This window comes from Rhinopithecus roxellana, chromosome 4, assembly GCF_007565055.1.
Source record: "Rhinopithecus roxellana isolate Shanxi Qingling chromosome 4, ASM756505v1, whole genome shotgun sequence".
Classification (NCBI taxonomy): domain Eukaryota; kingdom Metazoa; phylum Chordata; class Mammalia; order Primates; family Cercopithecidae; genus Rhinopithecus; species Rhinopithecus roxellana.
In genome coordinates this window covers 8862924-8885390 of record NC_044552.1, presented here as the reverse complement: position 1 = coordinate 8885390, position 22467 = coordinate 8862924, and the positions used below count along the sequence as shown (strand labels likewise).

Here is a 22467-nt window from a genome sequence, read left to right as displayed (position 1 = left end):
AACCTGGGAATAAATTAGGATAATATAATCTGATTTATACTTTAAGAAAATTACTCTAGATGCTATGTTAAGAATTGATGGGAGGAATGAAGACTGGAAGAGGAGAGTCCAACCAGAAGTCTTTTTGTGTCCAAGATGGTGGTTCTAAGCAGGAGGATAGCAGTGGAAGTGGTGAGAAATAGAGAGATTTCAGATATATTTTGGAGCTAGAGTTAATAAATTGCTGAGAGCTGGAAGTAGTAGGTAAAGGAAGAAGAATGAAGTCAGTCTTCTAGGTTTTTGTCTTTTGCAATGAGATGGATGGTGTTGCCAATTAGAGAGATAAGGAAGACTCAGGGTGGGAGGAATATGTGGGTCAAGCAGGAACTACAGTTTATTTAACATTTTAACTTGCAGATGTCTGCGCACATCCAAGTCTTGATGGGAATCCGGTGTAACTGGGCAATTTTTCAGGAAAATACAGTTTAACAAAATGGACTTCTAAATAGATGGGACACCTTAGCAGACAAATCTTCATAGAAGAGAGAGACAAAGTTGTCAAGAAAGTACCCTACAAATATGTGTAGGATCCAGATTATATCACAGAGGAATTTTACTAGTTTTTTAAAAGAAGGATAATGTTAGTGCTGCTCAAACCATTCTAGCACATAGGAGATTAAAAATTTCCTAATTTTAACATAAATCTTGCATTACAATGTCAAAATGCAACAAAAATTGCAAAGAGAGGTACAGAACAATCTCACTTAAAATAACCACTCTAGGCTGGGCATGTTGTCTCATGCCTATTAATCCCAGCACTTTGGGAGGATGAGGCGGGTGGATCACCTACCTAAGATCAGGAGTTTGAGACCAGCCTGGCCAACATGGTGAAACCTCATCTCTACTAAAAATACAAAAATTAGCTGGGCATGGTGATGGGAATCTGTTATCCCAGCTACTTGGGAGGCTGAGGTAGGAGAATTGCTTGAACCAGTGAGGGAGAGGTTGCAGTGAGCTGAAATCATGCCACTGCACTCCAGCCTGGGCAACAGAGCAATACTTCGTCTCAATAATAATAATAACAACAACAATAATGACAACAACAACAACCACACCAAAATTCTAAGTAAAGTGTTGGCAAACAGAATTTAGCAGCATATTGTCATGAACAAGTGAGATTTATTCCAGGAACGCAAAGATGGTTTGATATTAGGGAATATGCTAATATATTGATTACCAATAGATCTAGGGAGAAAAATCATTATGATTATCTTTATTTCCAAAAGCATTTGAAAATTCTACATCTGTTTTTGAATTTGCATAAAACCTAATAAAATAGTAGTGACTAGTTACTCTGTAGTATGATAAATCTCAGCCCAAAAGCCAGTATTCTGCTTAATCGTGAAATTCTAAATGCATTATCACTAACATCAGGACCAATGAATGGGAGATGGAATGACATAAAGGTGTCCATTCTGCCTACATTAGTAAAGGAATTAAATCTACCACTCTCAAAGCCCCAGCAGGGTTATTTTTTGAAACTTGACCAGCTGATTCTAATGTATAAGGACAAGGAGAGGGGAAAAAGTAGATAGAACATGATTGAAAAACAAATTAGAAAAAAGAGTACTGGTACAAGTCCAAAGCAATTAGAAGGGAGTTAATAATGAGTTTCAAATCCGAAATAAACAAAATGGAAACCATAGGAGGAGTAAAACCAAACCTGGTTATTTAGAAAGACTAGATGCATTGAACAAACTTCCACTTCAGACTGACCAAGAAAATAAAATGATAGAGAAGGCACAATTGAAATTTTGAATGAAATGTAGAAATAACCAGTTCATAGAGGCCTTAAAAAGCATAGGAATATATTAGAAACAGCAATATGTCAATAAACTTGAAAACTTAGATGAAATGAATAATTTCCTAGATGAGTATGAATGAAATGTAGAAATAACCAACTATTCTGTTCTTGGATGCAGTCTCTTTAAGGATAGCAACCCTCCCACCTAGCTGGATTCTTTGAATATTATTTTGTTCATTCTCACAGCTTTTAATAATATGGCTTTTTATACAGATATCCACTTGGGGATTTTCTGTAATTTAGAGGTCTAAAGTAGATTTTGTAAGCAGACCATATCCAAGTACATTTTTATAAGGATGTAATTCTATTTAACTTGAAAGTATAGTAATTACTTTTGGAAAACTTGTATTTAGTTTAATTTTAACTTGAGAGTAAATAGAGTAGGTGATTTTTAAAAAAAAAAAAACTGTTTTCATGTCCAAGACTGTGCTTTATTATTTTTGACCTGATAATTCCACTTCTAGGAAATTATCTTAAAGATGAAATTGGACAAATGCAAAGATACATGCGATAATATATATTACAAACTTGATCGTAATAGGGAGATAATGGAAAGTGCCTAGATGCCCAGCTAAATACAGTCGTATGATATGCCATGTAGCCATTACAAAGAAAGATTTAGATGATATTAATTGACGTGAGAAGATGTTTAACAGTAAGTGAAAAGTCGCAAAGTAGCATATATAACAAGATCCCACTTGTATGAAATGTTATATGAGCATGTGCCTGCTCATTACTCAATAAACAACTAAGTCTTTTAGGTGCCAGGGACTGTCTTAGATGCTGGGGTAGAATGATATCCACAGGATCCCTGACCTCATAGTGTACGTTCTATAGGATTGAGTGGTGGTAATAAAGGAAACAGATGAGGATTCATACCTGTGCTAAGAAGGAAAATAGTGGATAAGAGAGAGACTCACAGCGTGGAAGGAGGAAAGGCCAAGTGAAACCTCTCTAAGGATGTGACATTTGAACTGAAATCTGAAGGTTGAGATGGAGCCAGCAGCTTCTGAGGAAGTCCATTTCAGAGGGAATGGCCCAGGCAGAGGTTCTGAGATTAAGTATATTAATATACTAATATACTTAGTATATTCTAAGAATTTAGGGAGGGCCCCAATAGAAGGAGCAAGGGCAGAGTACATAAGATGAAGTTAGGAATGGTGTGGGTGGGGATGGTGGGGGTGGCCCAGGACCTTACAGGCCATGGTAAGGAGTTTGGATTTTATTCCAATTGCAATGAATGGGTAGTGGTCAAAGGACTATTTTCGAAGGCATGTATGTTTCGGGGTGGGGAATTGGATGATATGGGCAGTAGAGAAGAATCTGGAAGGATTGCTGATGGCTTGGATGTGATAGGTGGGAAAAGGCAGGATCAAGGGCAGCTTCTAGGTTTGGGGCTTAAGCAGCTGGGTGGAGACCAGTGTCACTTAAGGAGATGGGGAAGATTGGGAAAGGACCAGTTGATTGGCCGGGGGAGGATAAGGATGGATATGCATCTCACATTCAGGACATGCATTCCATATGTGATTTCAGCATCTGAATGGCATTGTCATGTGGGTAACTGGATATCTGAGACTGAAGCTCATGGCTGGGGGCTGAACGTAGACTGGATGAGTTGACCGAGGGACTCAGTATAGAGAGACAGCCCAGGACAACATTCTTGGGCTACTCCAATGTATTGAAGTCAGGTAGGGGAGATGAAGCCAGCAAGAGGATGAGAAGGAGTGACGAATGAGATAATCAGACTATCACCCCCCTAGACTTTTTGGCTGAGATCAAGTGTGGAGATAACCTGACAGGGGGAGGGCGGTTATGGAGGATGAGAGTTTGCATGTATTTATGTACTTGGATGCGAAGTGAGAGGTCTAGATTCTAAATGGATGTTGTAGAAATGTCAACTGGGTTTATTTCTGTGTGGTGATATTTAAAGTAAATTTAATTTCTATCTTAGGTCATTCTGTGTTTTTACAACTTACTGAAAGATAGGGGGTCGGGCGGGGTGGCTCATGCCTGTAATCCCAGCACTTTGGGAGGCCGAGGAGGGCAGATCACGAGGTCAGGAGATGGAGACCATCCTGGCTAAAATGATGAAACCCCATCTCTACTAAAAATACAAAAAATTAGCCGAGTGTGGTGGCACAAGGCTGTAGTCCAAGCTACTCGGGAGGCTGAGGCAGGAGAATCGTTTGAACTGAAGAGGCGGAGGTTGCAGTGAGCCGAGATTGTGCCACTGCATTCCAGCCTGGGCAACACAGTTAGACTCTGTCTCAAAAAAAAAAAAAAAAAAAAAAAAAAAAAAAAAAAGAAAAAGACAGATCGGAGTTACTTTTGTGTAATAAACAACATAGAAGTTTATAAAGAGTTACATTTTCTTGCTCTCTCCAGCCTTTCCTCTTATCTGTGATCCAGAGATAAACACCTCTTGATAGTTGGAAGTATATTCTTCCAAAGATTTATTCTGATCCTTACACCAGAATATATACAAATATTTACACATGCATACGTATATATGTTTTTGTTTTTGTTTTGAGATGGAGTTTCGCTCTTGTTGCCGAGGTTGGAGTACAGCGGCAGGATCTCAGCTCACAGCAACCTCGTCCTCTGAGGTTCAAGCGATTCTCCTGCCTCAGCCTCCTGAGTGGCTGGGATTACAGGTGCTTCCCACCACACCCAGCTAATTTTTAAAAATATTTTTAGTAGAGACAATGTTTCGCCATGTTGGCCAGGCTGGTCTCGAACTCCTGACCTCAGGTGATCCACCCACCTTGGCCTCCCAAAGTGTTGGGATTACAGGCGTGTGCCACTGCGTCCAGCCTGTAAATATATTTTAATGATATACTAAACATATATTATTCGTTCATTCAGCAATAAAAATAGGACTCGCCTCTTAGGCAGCAATATAGATCTTATTTTTTAATAACTGCAAAATAGTTTATAAACATGCTATAACTTACATATCCTTTTCCCTATAATGGATATCCAGGTTATTTTTAATTATGATTAAAAAAATTTGTAGTGAGTATCTTTGTACATGTATCTTGAATTACATTATTGAGAGGAAAAAAATACTGTTTTCTTTTGAGGACATAGCAATAGCAACAAATCTCCCAATCAAAATAGGACTAAAAGAGGATATTAAAAAAGACGAATCTGGGCTAAGAATATTGGAATAATTCCCAGCTCCAACAGAGACTTGGATTAAATGTGAACTAAATGTGCGTGTTACATTTGGTCACAAGTAACAGAAATTGGACTCTGGCAGCTAAACCAAACAGGGCTTTTATTTTTTCCCCTGTGAAGAGCAGCAGCGTAGTCCAGGGCCAGTGGTACAGGAGCTTTAAATAGTCATTAGGGACCTGGGCTCTTTGAGCTTTCTGCTTTACTGTTCTTTACGTGACTTGGGAATTTTGTAATCACGGCGTGGCTGTTGAGCCTCTAGGTACCTTTTCTACACCCCAGGCAGGAAGAAGGAATTGAGTAAAACTAAAAGGTACAAGATGTGTGCCAACACCGTCCCCTCTTTCGTTTTTTATTCATTTGGTCTATTTTGAGATGAGGCCTTGCTGTGTTGCCCAGGCTGGTCTTGAACTCCTGGGCTCAACTTATCCTCCTGTCTCAGCCTCCCAAAATGCTGGGATTATAAGCATCTGCCACCATGCCCAGCTTCCTCCCTACTTTTTAAAATCAGGGAAGCAGTTTTCCTGGAAGCCCAAGCTGATAGATTTTTGTCTGCATCATAGTGACCAGGACTAGGTCACAGGGCTCACTCTAGTTGCAGGGGAATCTGGACAGGTGAAAATTTGACTGAGTGTGTCACAGCAGTCCCCAAAAGTGAGGGCCTCTGTTAATAAGGAAATGGGGGAGAATAGGTGTTGGATAGGTAACTAGTCATGTCTGTTATACCTGAATTAAATCACACATGCCGCACACAGAAAAAAATGGAGAAATAACTTATGTCGCACAGGTGATTCTGCCATTCTTCTCAATAGGCGTGTGCCCTGGAGTTTGGGTGGGATGGGAGAATCCATTCCCTCAGTTGATACCAGCTCCTACCAGCCTCTTACTTATGAGTATCTAATTGGGCTAATAGGCAGGGCATGGTGGCTCATGCCTGTAATCCCAGCACTTTGGGAGGCCGAGGTGGACGGATCACCTGAGGTAAGGAGTTTGAGACCAGCCTGGCCAACATGGTGAAACCCCGTCTCTACTAAAAATACAAAAATTAGCTGGGTGTGATGGTGTGTGCCTGTAATCCCAGCTACTCAGGAGGCTGAGGCAGGAGAATCGCTTGAACCAGGAGGCAGAGGTTTCATTCAGTAAGCCAAGATCGTGCCACTGCACTCCAGCCTTGCGACAGAGTGAGACTCCATCTCAAAATAATGATAATAATAATAACAATAGGGCTGATTGCCAATCTGTTTATTAACGACATATAGTTTTCCTAGTGTGGCCCTTAAAGTCAGGCCACCCACTTCGTCTGATGCTATAACAGAGAAAGAGCCGTCTTATCTCCAATATCCAACAAAATCACCTGTTATGTTAAACCGTCGAGAGATGGCATGTACATCTTCAGAGTGGCATGTATTGAAGAGGTTTCCGAGGATAACCAGGCAGTTTCTGCCAAGGACACTGACATGAGCTTTTGACGAACATGTAAGATGCTTCACTGAATACCTGAGTTAGTGAGATGTAGCGGATAAAAAGGAGTGATGCTCATATTGGCTCACAGGGTTCTTAGGGACTAAGAGGAGGACACTTTGGCCTTGACTAATTACTGCTCTCCTTTTCCTTTTCTGCCAGCCTGGGCTGCCTGAAGACGAAGATAAAGAGCAGGGTTACTGCTGGCTCAGGCCACGTTAGCCAGACTTCCATGCTCTGTATGCATTCAGTTTCCTCCCCTCCAAACAGCATCCCTGGGAACTGCTGACTTCAGATAGAATATATGTTGGTAGTTTGCAATTGAGTTACCTATTTGTTCATAAAAATTAACCTTATTAAAATTTGGTCAGATAGTATTAACAGAAAGTTCAGGATGTTAAACAACTTGGAGTGGTGTTGCTTTTTTTTTATAATTTTACAAGTAAAATGGACTTTTTTTGTTTGAGAAATGTCTTCAAGTTTTGTGTAAATAAAACACTTTAGCAGCATCTGTATAAATACAATTTAATGTATCTCTTGGAAGGAGAGATTTGAGTTGAAGATGATGAAGATAGCTCAGGTAAAAATGGCTTTACATTTTTTTAATTGATTAATTAATATTTTTTGAGACAGTCTCACTCTGTGGCCCAGGCTGGAGTGCAGTGGCGTGGTCTCGGCTCAGTGCAACCTCTGCCTCCCAGGTTCAAGCGACTCTCTGCCTCAGCCTCCCAAGTAGCTGGGATTACAGATGCGTGCCACCACGCCCAGCTAATTTTTGTATTTTTAGTAGAGATGGGGTTTCACCATCTCGGCCTGGCTGGTCTTGAACTCCGGACCTTGTGATCCACCCACCTCGGCCTCCTGAAGTGCTGGGATTACTGGCATGAGCCATCGTGCCCAGCCTGTGATATGTTTTGAAAATAAACTTATTAGGAGGTCTCATTTGATCTGCAAATATTCTCATTTCTCCAGCACTTCAACAAAGTGTCACCTTTAGCGGGGGAGAAATATTCATCATGTCGTTATTAATTACTAAATGCTCTAGTGAAGTCTGAGTGGATGAAGTTGCACATACAGTTAAGCATTTGAATTTATTTTGGAAAAATGAAGCCTACATAATTTAAGGCCATCTACAAAGTAACTTTGTTCATGACTGGATAAGTGAAGTGAAAGACTACAGACTGAATACTTTATTCATTATATAATAAAACTTAGTTGCATTATGGAGGTTATTAATTTACAGTTTAATTTGTCTAAAATAATGTTTATCAGTCCAGTTTTGCCATCTTTTCTTCTAATATTTTTTTTTTTGAGATGGAATTTCGCTTGTGTTGTCCAGGCTGGAGTGCAACTGCCTGATCTCAGCTCACTGCAACCTCCCTCTCCCAGGTTCAAGTGATTCTCCTGCCTCAGCCTCCTGTGTAGCTGGGATTACAGGCGCACAGCACTACTCCTGGCTAATTTTTGTATTTTTAGTAGAGACGAGGTTTCACCATGTTGGCCAAGCTGGTCTCAAACTCCTGACCTCAGGTTATCTGCCTGCATTGGCTTCCCAAAGTGCTGGATTACAGGCATGAGCCACCGTGCCCAGCCAAGAGCACTTATTTTTTATGTCCAAAAACATGAATGAGGTTAACTAACTTCATTTCATTTAGGTATATCCAGTTCAGGGCTCACAGTTTCTCATGACCTGAGAGTGTATGGATTTCAGTGCCATTACATGGACTGTCTTCACTGAAGTACATCTGAAGAATTTATATGACTTCCAGTACCTAGTGAGCATATTTTTGAGCACTGTTCTCTACAAACCCTTGAGTTAGCTGACGTGGAGGATGTTAGGATGGATACGACACTATCTTAGCTGCAAGGAACTTAGTCTAGAGAGGACAGTAAGACACCCAGGTCACTGTAAATCAAGGCTCTGTGTGACAAGTGCCAAAATGAAGTGTAAACTGAGCACCATCAGGATTATGAGGAGGTAGAAGTCATTTTTGTTGGGGTGAGCAGGATGGCTTCCTGGAGGAGAGGTATCACTTGAAATAGATCTTGAAGGATGAAGGAGTTTTTTTCTAGGATTAGGAAAGGGATGCCTCCATGAACATAAGAACAGAGATGAAAATGCAGAATTTGAGGCCGTAATACTATGGAATATTAGTGGGAATTAAATTTGGCTAGGCCCAAACTAAAGTGTCTTTACCAGCTTGATTGGGAGGACTTTATTCTGTAGGTAAGAAGAAGCCACTGAAGACGTCAGGAACACAGTGGTTTTGGAAGATTAATCTGGTAGCAGTATGAAGGCTGCATTCAATACACTGGGAGAGGTTACTGTTGCAATAAAGGCCTCAACTAAAACAGGACTGGGAATGAAAAAGAGGGGACAGAGATGAGAGGCTATGGTAGGTGTAAGATTTAAAGAGCTGATTTTGAGGATGAGTTGATGGAAGTTGCAAAAACCATGAGCTTGGGATATTGGGGACATCTCTTTGAAAATACTCACCAGAGAGGCTGTATTCCACATTGTCTTCTTCAGGGAATCCTTATAGCACTTCCTGTGTGCCATGTGCTGTGCTCGGTGCCATGGATTCAATGTGATTTTGCCCCTGTCTGCAAGGAGTGGCAGTCTAATGGGGAGACAGACCTCAGTCCAACACTTCCACAGAGAAACAGGAAAACAGCCTGGGGAGTGCTGTGCCAGGTGGTGTGTGAGCTGCTCAGGCCTGGAAAGGCAGGGCGGGGTGGCAGGATGCAGGAATTGATGTGCTTTTCCAGGCAACACGGAGAGAAGGCTGGACCAGGAGGCATTCTGGAGATGCTGACATCCAGCCCTCAGGGAAAAAGAGCAGTGTCAGCTTCCTCACCTTGACCCTGGGGACTGAGCCAACCTTTGGGCCCATTCCCAGCTCTGCACTCAGGCTCCCTTCCTTTTTGACTCACTTGTAGCAGGGAACAGCCCTGTAGCTACCCCAGCAGACTCTGTTGCCATCTGTGGCCTCAGCCTCATTTGTCATTTTGGGTGTTCCTCTGTGCTCTGACCTTCCGTCCTCCGAGCAGCTCTCCTGAGGATTTGCTTTGCCCTCAGGCAGCAGATGAACTCCTGGCTTTTGTATTTGGAACCTCAGCTGACCAGGCCTGCATGAACCACCCTCCCCTCTTGACTCCTTCCCCATCCTTCTTCCTGTGACAAAGACCGAGGCCTATTTTTTGCAGGGTTCAGGGCTCTAGTAGACTGCTTTCAGGGGGATTTGCTAGAGACCATAGATGACTATAGGGAAGTGTCTTATTTCCTGTATTGTCATTAAGTTTTTATTGAAATCTATGGTTTAAAAACTTTTTAAATTTTAGATTCAGGGGTATATGTGTAGGTTTGTTAAAGGGCATACTGTGTGATGCTGAGGTTTAGGCTTATGTTGACCCTGTCACCCAGATAGTGAGCATAGTACCCAATAGGAAGGTTTTCAATCCCCCCACCGCTGTCTTTTGGAGCCCCCGGTGTCAGTTGTTCCCATCTTTATGTCCATGTGTACTCAAGGTTTAGCTCCCACATGTAAGTGAGAACATGTGGGATTTGGTTTTCTGCCCCTGCATTAATTTGCTTAGGATAATGGCCTCCAGCTGCTTCCGTGTTGCTGCAAAGGACATGATTTCATTCTTTTTTATGGCTGTGTATATATACCACATTTTCTTTAGCCAATCCACTGTTGATGGGCACATGGGTTGATCCCGTGTCTCTGCTATTGTGGATAATGCTGGATAAACATACGAATGCAGGTATCTTTTTGGTAGAACAATTTATTTTCCTTTGGGTAGATACGCAGTGGTGGGATTGCTGGGTTGAATGGTAATCCAGGCTTCTGTTCTTTGAGAAATCTCCAAACTGCTTTCCACAGGGGCTGAACTAATGGACATTCCCACCAACAGGGGATAAGCATTCCCTTTTCTCTGCAGTCTCGCCAGCATGTTGTTGTGGGCATTTTTCCCTGTGGTGACAAAGGCACCTGAAGCATCCCCTGCCCCTGCCCCATGAGCTGAGCAAGGGGCCAGCTTCTTTCTTACTGCTTCCTCCTCCCCCATCTCAGCTGCAGTCACTCAGATGCTCCTGGAAGTATTCAACACATACACCCCTTAGCTCTTCCTCCCTCTCAGCAACTACTGTAACTGCTCCTTCACATCCCTAGTTCATAGGAAGGATTTTCATGTGGCTTGCTTGATCATTGTTTTTCTTTGACTTCCCATTCATTCTAAAGGCCCCTGCAATTTGCCAACTGCCTCTCAAGGACCAAATTCAGTGCCTTTTTTTTTTTTTCCTTCACTAGTTGCTCACCTTGCTGCCTTGCAGCATTTTACCGTTTAAATATTCTCTTTTTCCTTGGCTTCCAGGACACCACTTTCTTTGAAGTCTATTTGAATTCTTCACCCATCTAAACTGACCTCTGGCATTACTTCCTTTAGGGATGTTTCTCTGGCAAGGTTTTTTTTTTTTTTTTGAGCGGGAATCTCACTCTGTCACCCTGGCTGGAGTGCAGTGGTGTGATCTCGGCTCACTGCAACCTCTGCCTCCCGGGTTCAAGTAATTCTCCTGCCTCAGCCTGCCAAGTAACTGGGATTACAGGCATACACCACCACGCTTGGCTAATTTTTGTAGTTTTGGTAGAGATAAGAGTTCACCATGTTGGCTAGGCTGGTCTCGAACTCTTGACCTCGTGATCTGCCTGCCTTGGTCTCCCAAAATGCTGGGATTACAGGCATGAGCCACTGTGCCCAGCCTCAATACTTATTTTATAACTAAATGTTTATCTACTTTCCTAGACTGTGAACTCTGAGAACAGATATTTCATCTGGATCATTCTGTATCACTACCACGATACGTAGTGCTGGACAAGATTTGATCAATTTTTCAACTGAATATAACTATTTCCAGAGTTTATCAAACTCCGTAAGTCTAAACTAGCTTTAAAAGAATAGAAGCTCGTAGCTGGGTGCGGTGGCTCACACCTGTAATCCCAGTACTTTGGGAGGCAGAGGCGGGCAGATCACGAGGTCCGGAGATTGAGACCATCCTGGCGAACACGGTGAAACCCCGTCTCTACTAAAAATACAAAAAGATTAGCGGGCATGGTGGCAGGTGCCTGTGGTCCCAGCTACTCAGGAGGCTGAGGCAGAATGGCGTGAACCTGAGAGGCGGAGCTTGCAGTGAGCCGAGATTGCGCCACTGCACTCCAGCCTGGGGGACAGAGCAAGACTCCGTCTCAAAAATAAAAAAAAAAAATAGAAGCTGGTTCTACATGAACTGCCTTACGTACAGTGCTTCCATCTTTCAGAGAAGTCTGCAACATCTATCATTTGTTTCTAAGGCCACTGCCGATAAGTCTGTGTTTCATCTCCCTCTAAGTGTATCATATGGGCCCAGGCAAAACCGTATAGACTTTCTCCTTTTGTTGTTCAGTGTGTAGGCATCACAAATTCAAATGCCTTCAGGGGCCAGCCAGGTTAATAGGCTGAATAAAAAGGATGAGTGGGCCAGGTTCGGTGGCTCACACCTGTAATCCTAGCACTTTGGGAGGCTGAGGCGGGCAGATCACCTGAGGTCAGGAGTTCGAGACCAGCCTGGCCAACATGGCAAAACCCTGTCTTTACTGAAAAAAAAAAAAAAAAATTAGCTGGGAGTGGTGGCACATGCCTATAATCCCAGCTACTCGGGAGGCTGAGGCAGAGGTTGCAGTGAGCTGAGATCACGCCATTACACTCCAGCCTGGCCAACAGAGTGAGACTCTGTTTCAAGAAAAAAAAGAAAAAGGATGAGTGATGGTGACTGTGGCAAATATAAGAGAAAATGCCCATCTCAAGGCATACAGGTAGCTATACACTATGGCACACGCAACATCAAGGGATGTGTGACAAGCTTCCCCTTCCTCAGCCTACCAAATGTGATTTGGTCACAAACACTTTCAGAACAGGCTCCCGGTGGGCTGCTCGTAAGATCCACAATGACTGCATTTACCAATTGGTCAATGAGGGTACAGATTACAGATTTCCTTGTCCCCTCAGTGTTATTCCAGTGTTCTGCAGTGCCATTTAAGATGGAAAAATGACCCACAAATCAATAGCTTTGTCTTTTTCCCCCCTACGACTGAAAGCTATGTTTTACTGAAGGTCAAGGAATCCTGAGGTGACTGTAGTTAGTCTCCTAGGAGTGATTATTTCCTTGCATACCCTGGAGAGAAACTCTTCCTTAAATATGGAAATGTAATTTGTCTTGGAAGAAAGCCTGCTATAACAAAAACACATGCTGAGAATCTTTTCTTTACATAAAGAAATTAAGAGGCTTATTTATGTGAACGCTTGTTGTATATGCAGTTCTTTTAGTTTGTGACAAGTTATTAGGCTTGCCATAGAGACATAGGATTTATCTTTTATTTTTAAACACAAAAGTTTTATTAAGTTCCACCCACCATTTAAAATAACAAAGGGAAGGCTCCTTTTTAAAATGTTAACCTCCCACCCCAAACTCTAGCTCCCATTCAGATAGTTAAAATGAAGACTTCTCCCATTCCCTGTTCCCCCCCTGCCCTTCCTTAAAATCTACCGTCCCATCTGTCACTATCCAGGAATTTAAGCAATTTTGTAATCAGACTTTAAGCACATCTTTTGTAGTTTTCTTTTCTTTTTTTTTTTTTTGAGACGGAGTCTCGCGCTGTCGCCCAGGCTGGAGTGCAGTGGCCGGATCTCAGCTCACTGCAAGCTCCGCCTCTCGGGTTTACACCATTCTCCTGCCTCAGCCTCCCAAGTAGCTGGGACTACAGGCGCCCGCCAACTCGCCCGGCTAGTTTTTTGTATTTTTTAGTAGAGACGGGGTTTCGCCGTGTTAGCTAGGTTGGTCTCGATCTCCTGACCTCGCGATCCACCCGTCTCGGCCTCCCAAAGTGCTGGGATTACAGGCTTGAGCCACCGCGCCCGGCCTCTTTTGTAGTTTTCTTTAGGACCTGTCTCTCATTATACTATCACATTCAAAACTCTACTCTCTACACTGACAAAACGCCAACCTGTGGTCCTGCCCCTGGCCTCTGCTCTCCCAGGCAGCCTCACAGTCAGGCCTCACTCACCTCCTGAGCTGAGCTGACCACGATCTCTCCCGGGCAGGCACTCTCCGAAGGGCATCCTGGGTTTCAGCGCATTGCACGACGTCGCTCCAGCCTATCATTTTCTCTTCAAACAAATGCAGTGCTCCTCCCCAGGTGGTTTTATATAGCAATTTGTTTGTTTATTATTGCCTTTATATCCTCTGCTAACCTTAAATTTTTCTTGTGAATGGCCTTTTTTTGAAATAGCTTAACTTGGTATGTGAATAGAATGTAAAGGTAATAATATAACCCATTGCTCACTGAAACAAGAGAAGAATTAATGTCTGAAATTCATTGCTAAAATAATGCCTTGTTGTAAAAATAACCCCCAAGTGACAGGTCATTTCGAGTACCATGCAGGCATACATTTTAACTGCTTTGAACCAAATAAAACTCGCAACATGCATTTAGTGTAAAAATCAATTTATTATACAACAATCATAGAGAATGCTTTTTATCTACAAAGAAAAATGGCTTCTCCAGCCTCCCTGTCCACTCCATTCATGATACTATGTTCTTAAGATATAATTACTTTCAAGTGAAAACAAAATGATATCCATATTTTCCAAATAAGGAAGTCCCCAGAAACAGTCACAAAACGATATGGAAATATGGAAAGAACTAAAATGGACTCTTAGATACAAAAGGCTGTTCTGCCCATCACAGTAAATACTGTTTTGCCTTAAAATAAAAATAAAAATAAAATTTCTCAAATGCAGGGGTGAGGACTTTACCCCGTAACATGCCTAAATAGTTCAATATGTGATTTTAATGGCTTGACAACTGCTATGTTTAATTCCATTCAGTTAACATTCTATTTTGTTAGTTTAAAAAACTGGGGGAATTATTAATAGATATGCTTTACAGTATTTAACTATTTTCATTCCCATGGGTAAGAAGAAATTTGAGAGAAAACATTTTCCATTTTCTTCTTATAATAGATTGTAGAAATATTAATTTTTCAATAGTTTTAGAAAAATCACATTAAGCATTTTGGTTTTTTGAAGTTACAACACTTAACAACAGGTGAAAATGTTTACCTGGTTTATTTTTTGTGGTTAAGATTTTATAACTCTGTATTTTTTAAATTAGCCCTTGAATGGTTTAAGGCTATACGTGTTTTATGAAGCTTCTCTTGAATTAAAGACCAAATTGGAAATGCACATCGTGAATGAAACCTCTCTCTAGTCTCTGGAATTAGTTTGCAAGTATAAACTACCCACATTTTTCACTTTCATCGGAGAGGTTTCAAGCTGCCTTGTAGTTCAAGCTGCTTGACTCTCTGCTGGAGGACAGCTCCCTCCTTGCCATACAGATACGAAGTCCTGGAAAACATCCAAAGTGGCAGGTATGCTGTGCCCTGAGACCCCAGGGCCTCACTGGCAAGTAAGAATAAGCGGAATGTGATGACCACTGAGTATATTAGACCAGTCTGTCTTCCAAGTCTCATTTTCACCTGGAATGCACTTTGGTCAGAGATTTTAGCCTGTATTTGAGACCTAAACTGAACTAAGGTCCAATTTTTCCAAAGGGCTTTCTCCTTGGTCCAACTTGTGTTTTGTCACAGAGGAGCCCTAACAGTCATGCTTGAAGCTAGCCCTTGTTTTAAAATGAATTGCTGGGAGAGAACAAGACAGTACAGTTAGAAGGTGATGCAAGATGGAAGTGGTGATGAAGCACCCTAGAGCAAGTCAGTTTCAGAAAATGATTTAGAAAGATAAATGGAAGAGTCAGGGGCATCAGACAGGAGACATCTGTTCAACAGAAATGGGTTGGCCGCACTGAAGGGAAGGAAGCAGGTGCAGTGCATCACCCTCGAGACTAAGCATTAGGCACCTTCCAAAAAATACGCCCAGATCCTAAATGCCCAAAGTTTAAAACTAGCGCTCAAAGGGGAAAAAAAGCCAAGAGAGAAAGGCACTCTGGACGGTAATGAGTGGGGACGGTGGTGGAAATGCCTTTCTGGTGTGCGTGTATTTGATGTCAGTGTCAGGACCTAAAAACTTATTTAAAAAAATAAGGTAGGAGAGAAGATGAAGTGTCTTCACCGAAGTTGGCAAGTTTTATTTTATAGGGTATAAATTAATCTTCAAAAAAATCTTCAGAAAATATTCTTTGTTTCCGTTCTTGGTAGAGTTTAGCAGTAAGTAACAGCCCTGCACTTATGGAGAAAGGAAATACTCAATATTTTTGTCTGCTTTTGTGCTTGCTTCTCAGTAGAGATCGCATATACCTGAGCGGGGAACGGGAGTGCTGAGTTTGCCAAACTGACATTTTTTATCGTGGCTCATTACCAGCCCACGGCTCAGTGCTGGAATCTTTCAAGCTACTCCATGTTTTTCCTCCCAGCTTCAAAAACTTAACCTGCAAAGTGACAACAGGTATCTGAGGTAATATTCAAAAGTAGGCTCACAAAAAAGAGTTGACGGATTCAGTGCCTATTTTGCTCCCATCACTCTGCTAATTCTGATTTATACATATTCGAGCAGCATGTGTGTTCAAAGAAAGAGGTCGGAGTGGACTCCAGTCCTTGCTCAGAATGGAAATGGGCAGCCAGATTTGTACACTACTTGTGATGTGGAGCATGGCATCTTTAGTAACCTAGGTTGACTGGTACAGGAGGGAGACATGAACAGATGAATGATTAGGGAAACAGATGAACAATCCTATCCAAAGCCCCTGAATTATGAAAATCTTGCAGAAGCATTTTTTTCTCCTTAAAATAACTAATATTTAAAATAAAAGAAATACCAATTGCATTACCATATCACTAAATTTAGAATCAGGAGTGGTTGTGGGAATTTGATAGACAAGACTCTGGCTTAGAGAAGTTTTGCTAGATTTTTCTGTCTTCTGTGTATGATCCCATTTTAATATTTTCCAGGGTTGATTGCTAAAGGAACAAATGGAATGATTATGCACTGGTAATTATTGCTTAATATAGATTAGAACATACCCTGTATTTAGAATATAATTAACATTTTGTTGTAAACATTTTAATCTGCACAAAACTCTTTTTATTTGGAGACTTTCTGTGAGAAACCATGCTCCACGTTTCCTGGCTGTGTATGCGTATAAGGCGTTATAAGGACAGCTTCTGGCGAAAGGTTCAGTCTGTGGGAGGGAGGGAGGGAGAAGCTGCACCAGTTGAGGTCCTCAGAGGTCAGCATCACCTCAATGCTGATCAAAGCATTCAGGGAACAGATTCACCTAATCGCAATATATTAATACATTCTGGGTACAAATGATTTATAAACTCAAAAGAAATTAGTTTATCCTAAAACATGTAACTTTCAATTCAGTCTTTGCTTTAAAACAAGCGAATCTGTTAGGCTAGTATATGTGCTTTTTCTGTTACTCATTTTTATTGTGCTTTCTTGTTCATCACTCCATTTGCTGCAGAGAAGTAGGCTTTAGAAAAACCATTCTTCACTTCTTTCCCTGCAGGTGGCTCCTGCATATCTTTCTTCATTGGCTTTTTTCGGTATGTCTGTTGGATGTGTATATTTTGAAGAGAAAAATAAAGAGATTATTTAATAAGACCTTGTCTTTAACATTGCATATAGTTAAAACAGTACGTGATTTTGTTGGATGCTGGATTTTCTGTTTTTGTTTTTGTTTTTTTGAGACAGAGTTTTGATCTGTCGCCCAGGCTGGACTGCAATGGCGCGATCCCCATGCACTGCAACTTCTGCCTCCCAGGTTCAAGTGATTCTCCTGCCTCAGCCTCCCGAGTAGCTGGGACTACAGGCGCACACCACCATGCCCGGCAAATTTTTGTATTTTTAGTAGAGATGGGGTTTCATTATGTTGCCCAGGCTTGTCTTAAACTCCTGACCTCAGATGATCCATCCGCCTCGGCCTCCCAAAGTACTGAGATTACAGGCATGAGCCACTATGCCCAGTTGGGTGCTGGATTTTCTAATACGATTTCATGTTTGTAATATTAATTTTAAACTTCTGGTTAAAGATTAAAAATAGGGTAAAGACCAAAACAAATGCATGTATTTCAATGAATATTAGAGGTCAGGATTTGTATATTCTGGGGTTAGCATCCAAAGTATTCTGCGTTAGTTGCTCACTTGGAAAGATAAAACTTTAAAAAATAATTCAAGTGAAAAAGTGCTGTTATTTTAAAAGTACCAATACCTGGGGTTCTGGCTTGGTCTAGTTTTTGGCATATCCTTCCTATTCTGACAAAATACCTGATCTCTCATCTCATTTTTACTTTTTTTTTTTTTATTTTTTAAAAAGCAATAGTATTAACAAGGGTCCAGACTTCAATTATATGCTTGACTTCAGAACTAAGATTCAGTTTGAACCAGCATGTAGGGCTAAGGCTTTGAATGCCATTACCTACTTTTGCTGGGCTATGCGATTCTCTTCAGTCTTCAACACCATGCACCAAATCACTCCCTTAGCTTCCCTTTAACACTCAGCTTGTTTTGGGAAGGTGGGGGCGGGGGTTTGCGCACCTGCACATAGCTTTGTTTGGTCTCGTCGTTGATTACTTCTTTGGAAATCTTCAAAGGAAACCTTTATCTCTTATAAAAGACAACGCCTAGTCCAATTTCAGAAATACAAGACCTGAAAAGCTGTCAAAATTCCGTTCCCACTGTTCTGCACTGTATAAAACCACTATGGGGATGTGCACAGTGGCTCACACCTGTAATCCCAGCACTCTGGGAGGCCAAGGTGGGCGGATCACCTGAGATCAGGAGTTCAAGACCAGCCTGACCAACATGGAGAAACCCTGTCTCTACTAATAATACAAATTAGCCAGGCATGGTGGTCCACGCCTGTAATCCCAGCTACTTGGGAGGCTGAGGCAGGAGAATCACTTGAACCCAGGAGGCAGAGGTTGTGTTGAGCCGAGATCGCGCCATTGCACTCCAGCCTGGGCAACAAGAACAAAACTCCATTTCAAATAAATAAATAAATAAAAATAAAAACCACTATGGGTTAACTTTCAGCAAATGCAAGCTAAAAAATAAAGCACTTTCTTATTTGTCTGAAAAAAATACACAGTTGAATACAATTTCAAAAGTACAGTTTTGAATATAAATGTACTTTTTTTTTTTAAACGAAGCTTTCCATTTCCCCAGCCCACAAAAGAGAGCAATTTAAAATCTACATCCACCTGAGGCCTCTTCTCTGTTAGAGCTTTCATCTGTTCTTGTACAATAGCGTGGCTTTTAAATTGCATTTGGAAGCTGTCTTCCATTTAAATTGTTAATTAAAAAGAAAATGACACTTGATAAAGAAAAAGTCAGTGTGACCTTTCCACTCTGGTTTGCCTTAAAGGAATTTTTTTTCCAAAGGAACAGTGAGCCTGCAACATCAGGGTAGCTGAGAAGGAAACAATTTTTAAATATGAAATTCAATACATTAAAAACATTGAAGAAGCCCCTGCTTTGCTCCATTCACATTTCCTGGATCTGTCTTACTATACACAGTTTTAACTTTCAGATGTCAGACTTTGGTAGCATGGTACAAATACATACTGCAAATTGAGAAATGTATACATAATCCAATGATATTTTTGATAAAATGTTATGTGCATGCATTGAAAAATGTTTTTTTAAACACCCACTAGACTATTAACTGTAATTACACTTCGAGGAGGAGGGTGTGGACAGAGAAGTTAGGAATACAAATTTCACTTTGTGTATCTGCTACCTGAATTTATCTACAAGCATGTCTACTATAATATTTAATCAGTAAAATTAAATATATAATGTAAAAGTGCATGATCTAGGCCGGGCACGGTGGCTCACGCCTGTAATCCCAGCACTTTGGGAGGCCGAGGTGGGCGGATCACCTGAGGTCAGGAGTTTGAGACCAGCCTGGCCAACATGGCGAAACCCCATCCCTACTAAAACTGCAAAAATTAGCCAGGCCTCTAATCCCAGCTACTCGGGAGGCTGAGGCAGCAGACTCGCTTGAACCCGGAAGATGAAGGTTGTAGTGAGCCGAGATCACGGCACCGCACTCCAGCCTGGGCAATGAGAGTGAAACTCTGTCTCAAAAAAAAAAAAAAAAAAGTGCACAATCTGTTATATTTTACTGCTGAACATTTACATTCCACATACCTGAACGTAAAAATTTAGGAAGAGGATGACTAATGTCAGCATATAAGATGACTGGAAGATGAGACAGCCGAAGGGGAAGCCGCACGGTTTCAGAACGGCGCTCATGGTGTGCGTGATGGTGAGCACGAACTGCACCTGGGGACGGCAGAGAGGGCATCTCTGTGAGCGAGCCAGGCTGTGCCACACAGACACTGCGGCCAAGCTTGATCAATTCAGAAATGAACTCCTAGGACTCTCAGAATTATGTAGGAACAAAACAAAGATGCTGAAGCAGCCCCCTCATCCAGAAATCTTATTTGAAATTAGTATGTAAAATTGCCCATTATTTCCACATGGAAAAGTCACAGTTAAAATTATTTAGACAAAAAGGATTTAACTTACACATTAATTTGAAAAGTATTCATCTACGTGTCAAAGCAAGGAACTTTCCATTATAAGCTAATTGCATACACAAAGGGCATTTTAACACAAAAAGTTTAATTCTTAAAAGGCCAATTTTGGAAAAAACATAGGCAGCCTCATCACACATCAAAAGCCCTCTGACTTCTAAGACAGATTTCTATTTCCTTTCCTCATCCATGAGCCACACAGAGAAAAGCTAAAAGAGGGGACAACATACCAGCTGAGCCTGTGTGAGGTATTTCTTCCACCAAAGATACTTGTGCATAGATGGAAACACAGAAAGTCCATAGTAGGAGTACATAAGAATGTGGATAAAACTGTTCAGTGTTGGTCCGAAGAAACCTATAAAAGTACAGTATAAAAATCACTATTCTTCCAGAAAGGATTGCTCACTCTTCTTTGTCAAGTGAGAGTCTTTTTCTGCATCATAATTGAAAATGAATCGCACATATGACATGATCATATAACAAAATCCACACTAATCCCCCAATGACTGTGTGAGTTCCAAGATTCAGCAAAAACTCCACGATAGAAGGACTAGCCTGGCATGGTTTTTCAGAATGCCCCACACACAGGGAATGCCTTATCTACAAGGTTTTACTGTCTCTTTAACTGTCACTGTCAGCTACTTAGGGAGGAAAAGAAATACTAGCTTAAAGCTGTTGGCAGAATTCCTCTAAAATAGAATTGTCTTTGCTTTAGCTAAACCTTTGATAAGACATATTGACTGTAGAAAGAGCCTTTTGTACATGGCTGAACAGGGTGCTAGAGAGACAAAATATATTGCTTTCATAATTAAGTAAATAAATTCTATCTGAAAGACACTTACGGACCAGGAGGTGCTGGAGAAAGAATGAGAGACAGAGAAGGCTGGGGCGGAGGAGAAACTGGCCAGCGAGACCTTCCCAGTGACTGGCCATCGCAGGGACTTTTAGGATGTAAAATCCAGGCCCCTGCCATCAACCTCATGAAACATCTCTGTAACTGCCTCCACCATGGGTGAATAAGGCTTCAGGAAACCATGAAGAAAGGGTGATGTTCCCTGCTGGGTCAGCTAAGCATTGAAAGGATTCAGCTGCAAGAGGTGAGATGCCACAGATGCATCACTTGTTGGAAATAAGGAAACTCAGTGTTGTGAGGATTTCATCAGTACATGAAAGTGCTTAGAACAATGCTTGGCACAAAGTGAATGCTCTTCAGCTGTTAGCCTGGGATCCAGATGGCTGTTCTGTGAGCTATCCTGTGGTGGGAGAGACTGTGGCATTAGAGGGCCATTCATTGGCTATGTCCCCTTGGAGACATTGCTTTGACTGTAAATTTTTATTTTCTTACCTGGAAAATAGGTATAATAATAACTAGCTCTTAATTGGGATGAAATTAACGGAGATAATATATGAATTAAAAAGCACCGCACATATGCTGGCTAATAAATCAATTTAAATTCTCTAGCCTGGTTCTTTAATCCTAGATTAGTGATCTGGATAGCTAAATGTAAATTAATAAATAAGAAACAAAAGGTACAATAGCATGCATAGAATAAATTCTCAACCAATACTGGCTGAAATAAACTGTTATGGCACTTGAATTTATATGAAAACACCGAGTTTCAGACTACCAAGCAGCATAGTATTAGTGGTATTTCTTTACCCACATGACTTTTCATTTCCATCAATTAATGAACCATGAGTAGTTGTTGCTTATAATGTTTGACTCCTGTGGAAATTCAGCACCTTCCACAGTCACCATTTCACTGTGATACAGATTAAGGCATTTCAAAAAATTGAAAGTCTGCTCTGGTAGGTCACATCAAGTATCATTTTTCTAATATTCTTAGGCAGAAATTGTCACAGTATTCATGGAACTACGTCTTTACACAGTGATGATTTGGGTTTTAGATGCTTAGTGACTTGTAATGAAACTTGACAATCATAAAAATACTTAACCTTGGTAATTCTCCTCTAAGATTGATTATAGTTGTCCTTCCTTAATAACTAAACTCAAGAAATGGATCTCTATCCATCTAGGACAGCGATCAATTGTTTCTTTCTTCCCCCTGCACTCCCAGCAGTTTCCTCCCTCACACTCCAGTTGTCATTTGTACCTTCACAGTCACTGACACTCCAAATATCCCCGGGCACTTTTTCCCCTAATATCATCTCTACAAGATCCTCAATCCTAGAACAAAGTCATTCTGACTTAAGTTTTACATGTTCTGATTTTTCATATAGTATTTTTAAATTATTGAGTACAAGACAGTATAAAACAGAAAGTACTGGCCAGGCGCGGTGGCTCAAGCCTGTAATCCCAGCACTTTGGGAGGCCGAGACGGGCGGATCACGAGGTCAGGAGGTCGAGACCATCCTGGCTAACACGG

At 41.3% G+C, this 22467-nt stretch overlaps 2 protein-coding genes across 2 annotated transcripts in view; one reads left to right on the top strand and one right to left on the bottom strand.

The window, feature by feature from the left end:
* Positions 1-6761, top strand: part of SYCP2L (synaptonemal complex protein 2 like) — an 81696-nt gene extending 74935 nt beyond the window's left edge. Inside the window, exon 29 of the mRNA XM_010357163.2 lies at positions 6644-6761. The gene's annotated coding sequence lies outside the window, so the exon portion shown is untranslated. The remainder of the gene's footprint in view (positions 1-6643) is intronic.
* Positions 6762-14010: 7249 nt separating this feature from the next.
* The window catches only part of ELOVL2 (ELOVL fatty acid elongase 2), a 61135-nt gene continuing 52678 nt past the window's right edge, over positions 14011-22467 (bottom strand). The window contains exons 6-8 of the mRNA XM_030929547.1: positions 20311-20435; positions 19692-19826; positions 14011-17089 (exon numbers count right to left, since the gene is read on the bottom strand). Coding sequence (XP_030785407.1) covers positions 16964-17089; positions 19692-19826; positions 20311-20435 — 386 coding nt within the window. The 3' untranslated portion in view covers positions 14011-16963. The remainder of the gene's footprint in view (positions 17090-19691; positions 19827-20310; positions 20436-22467) is intronic.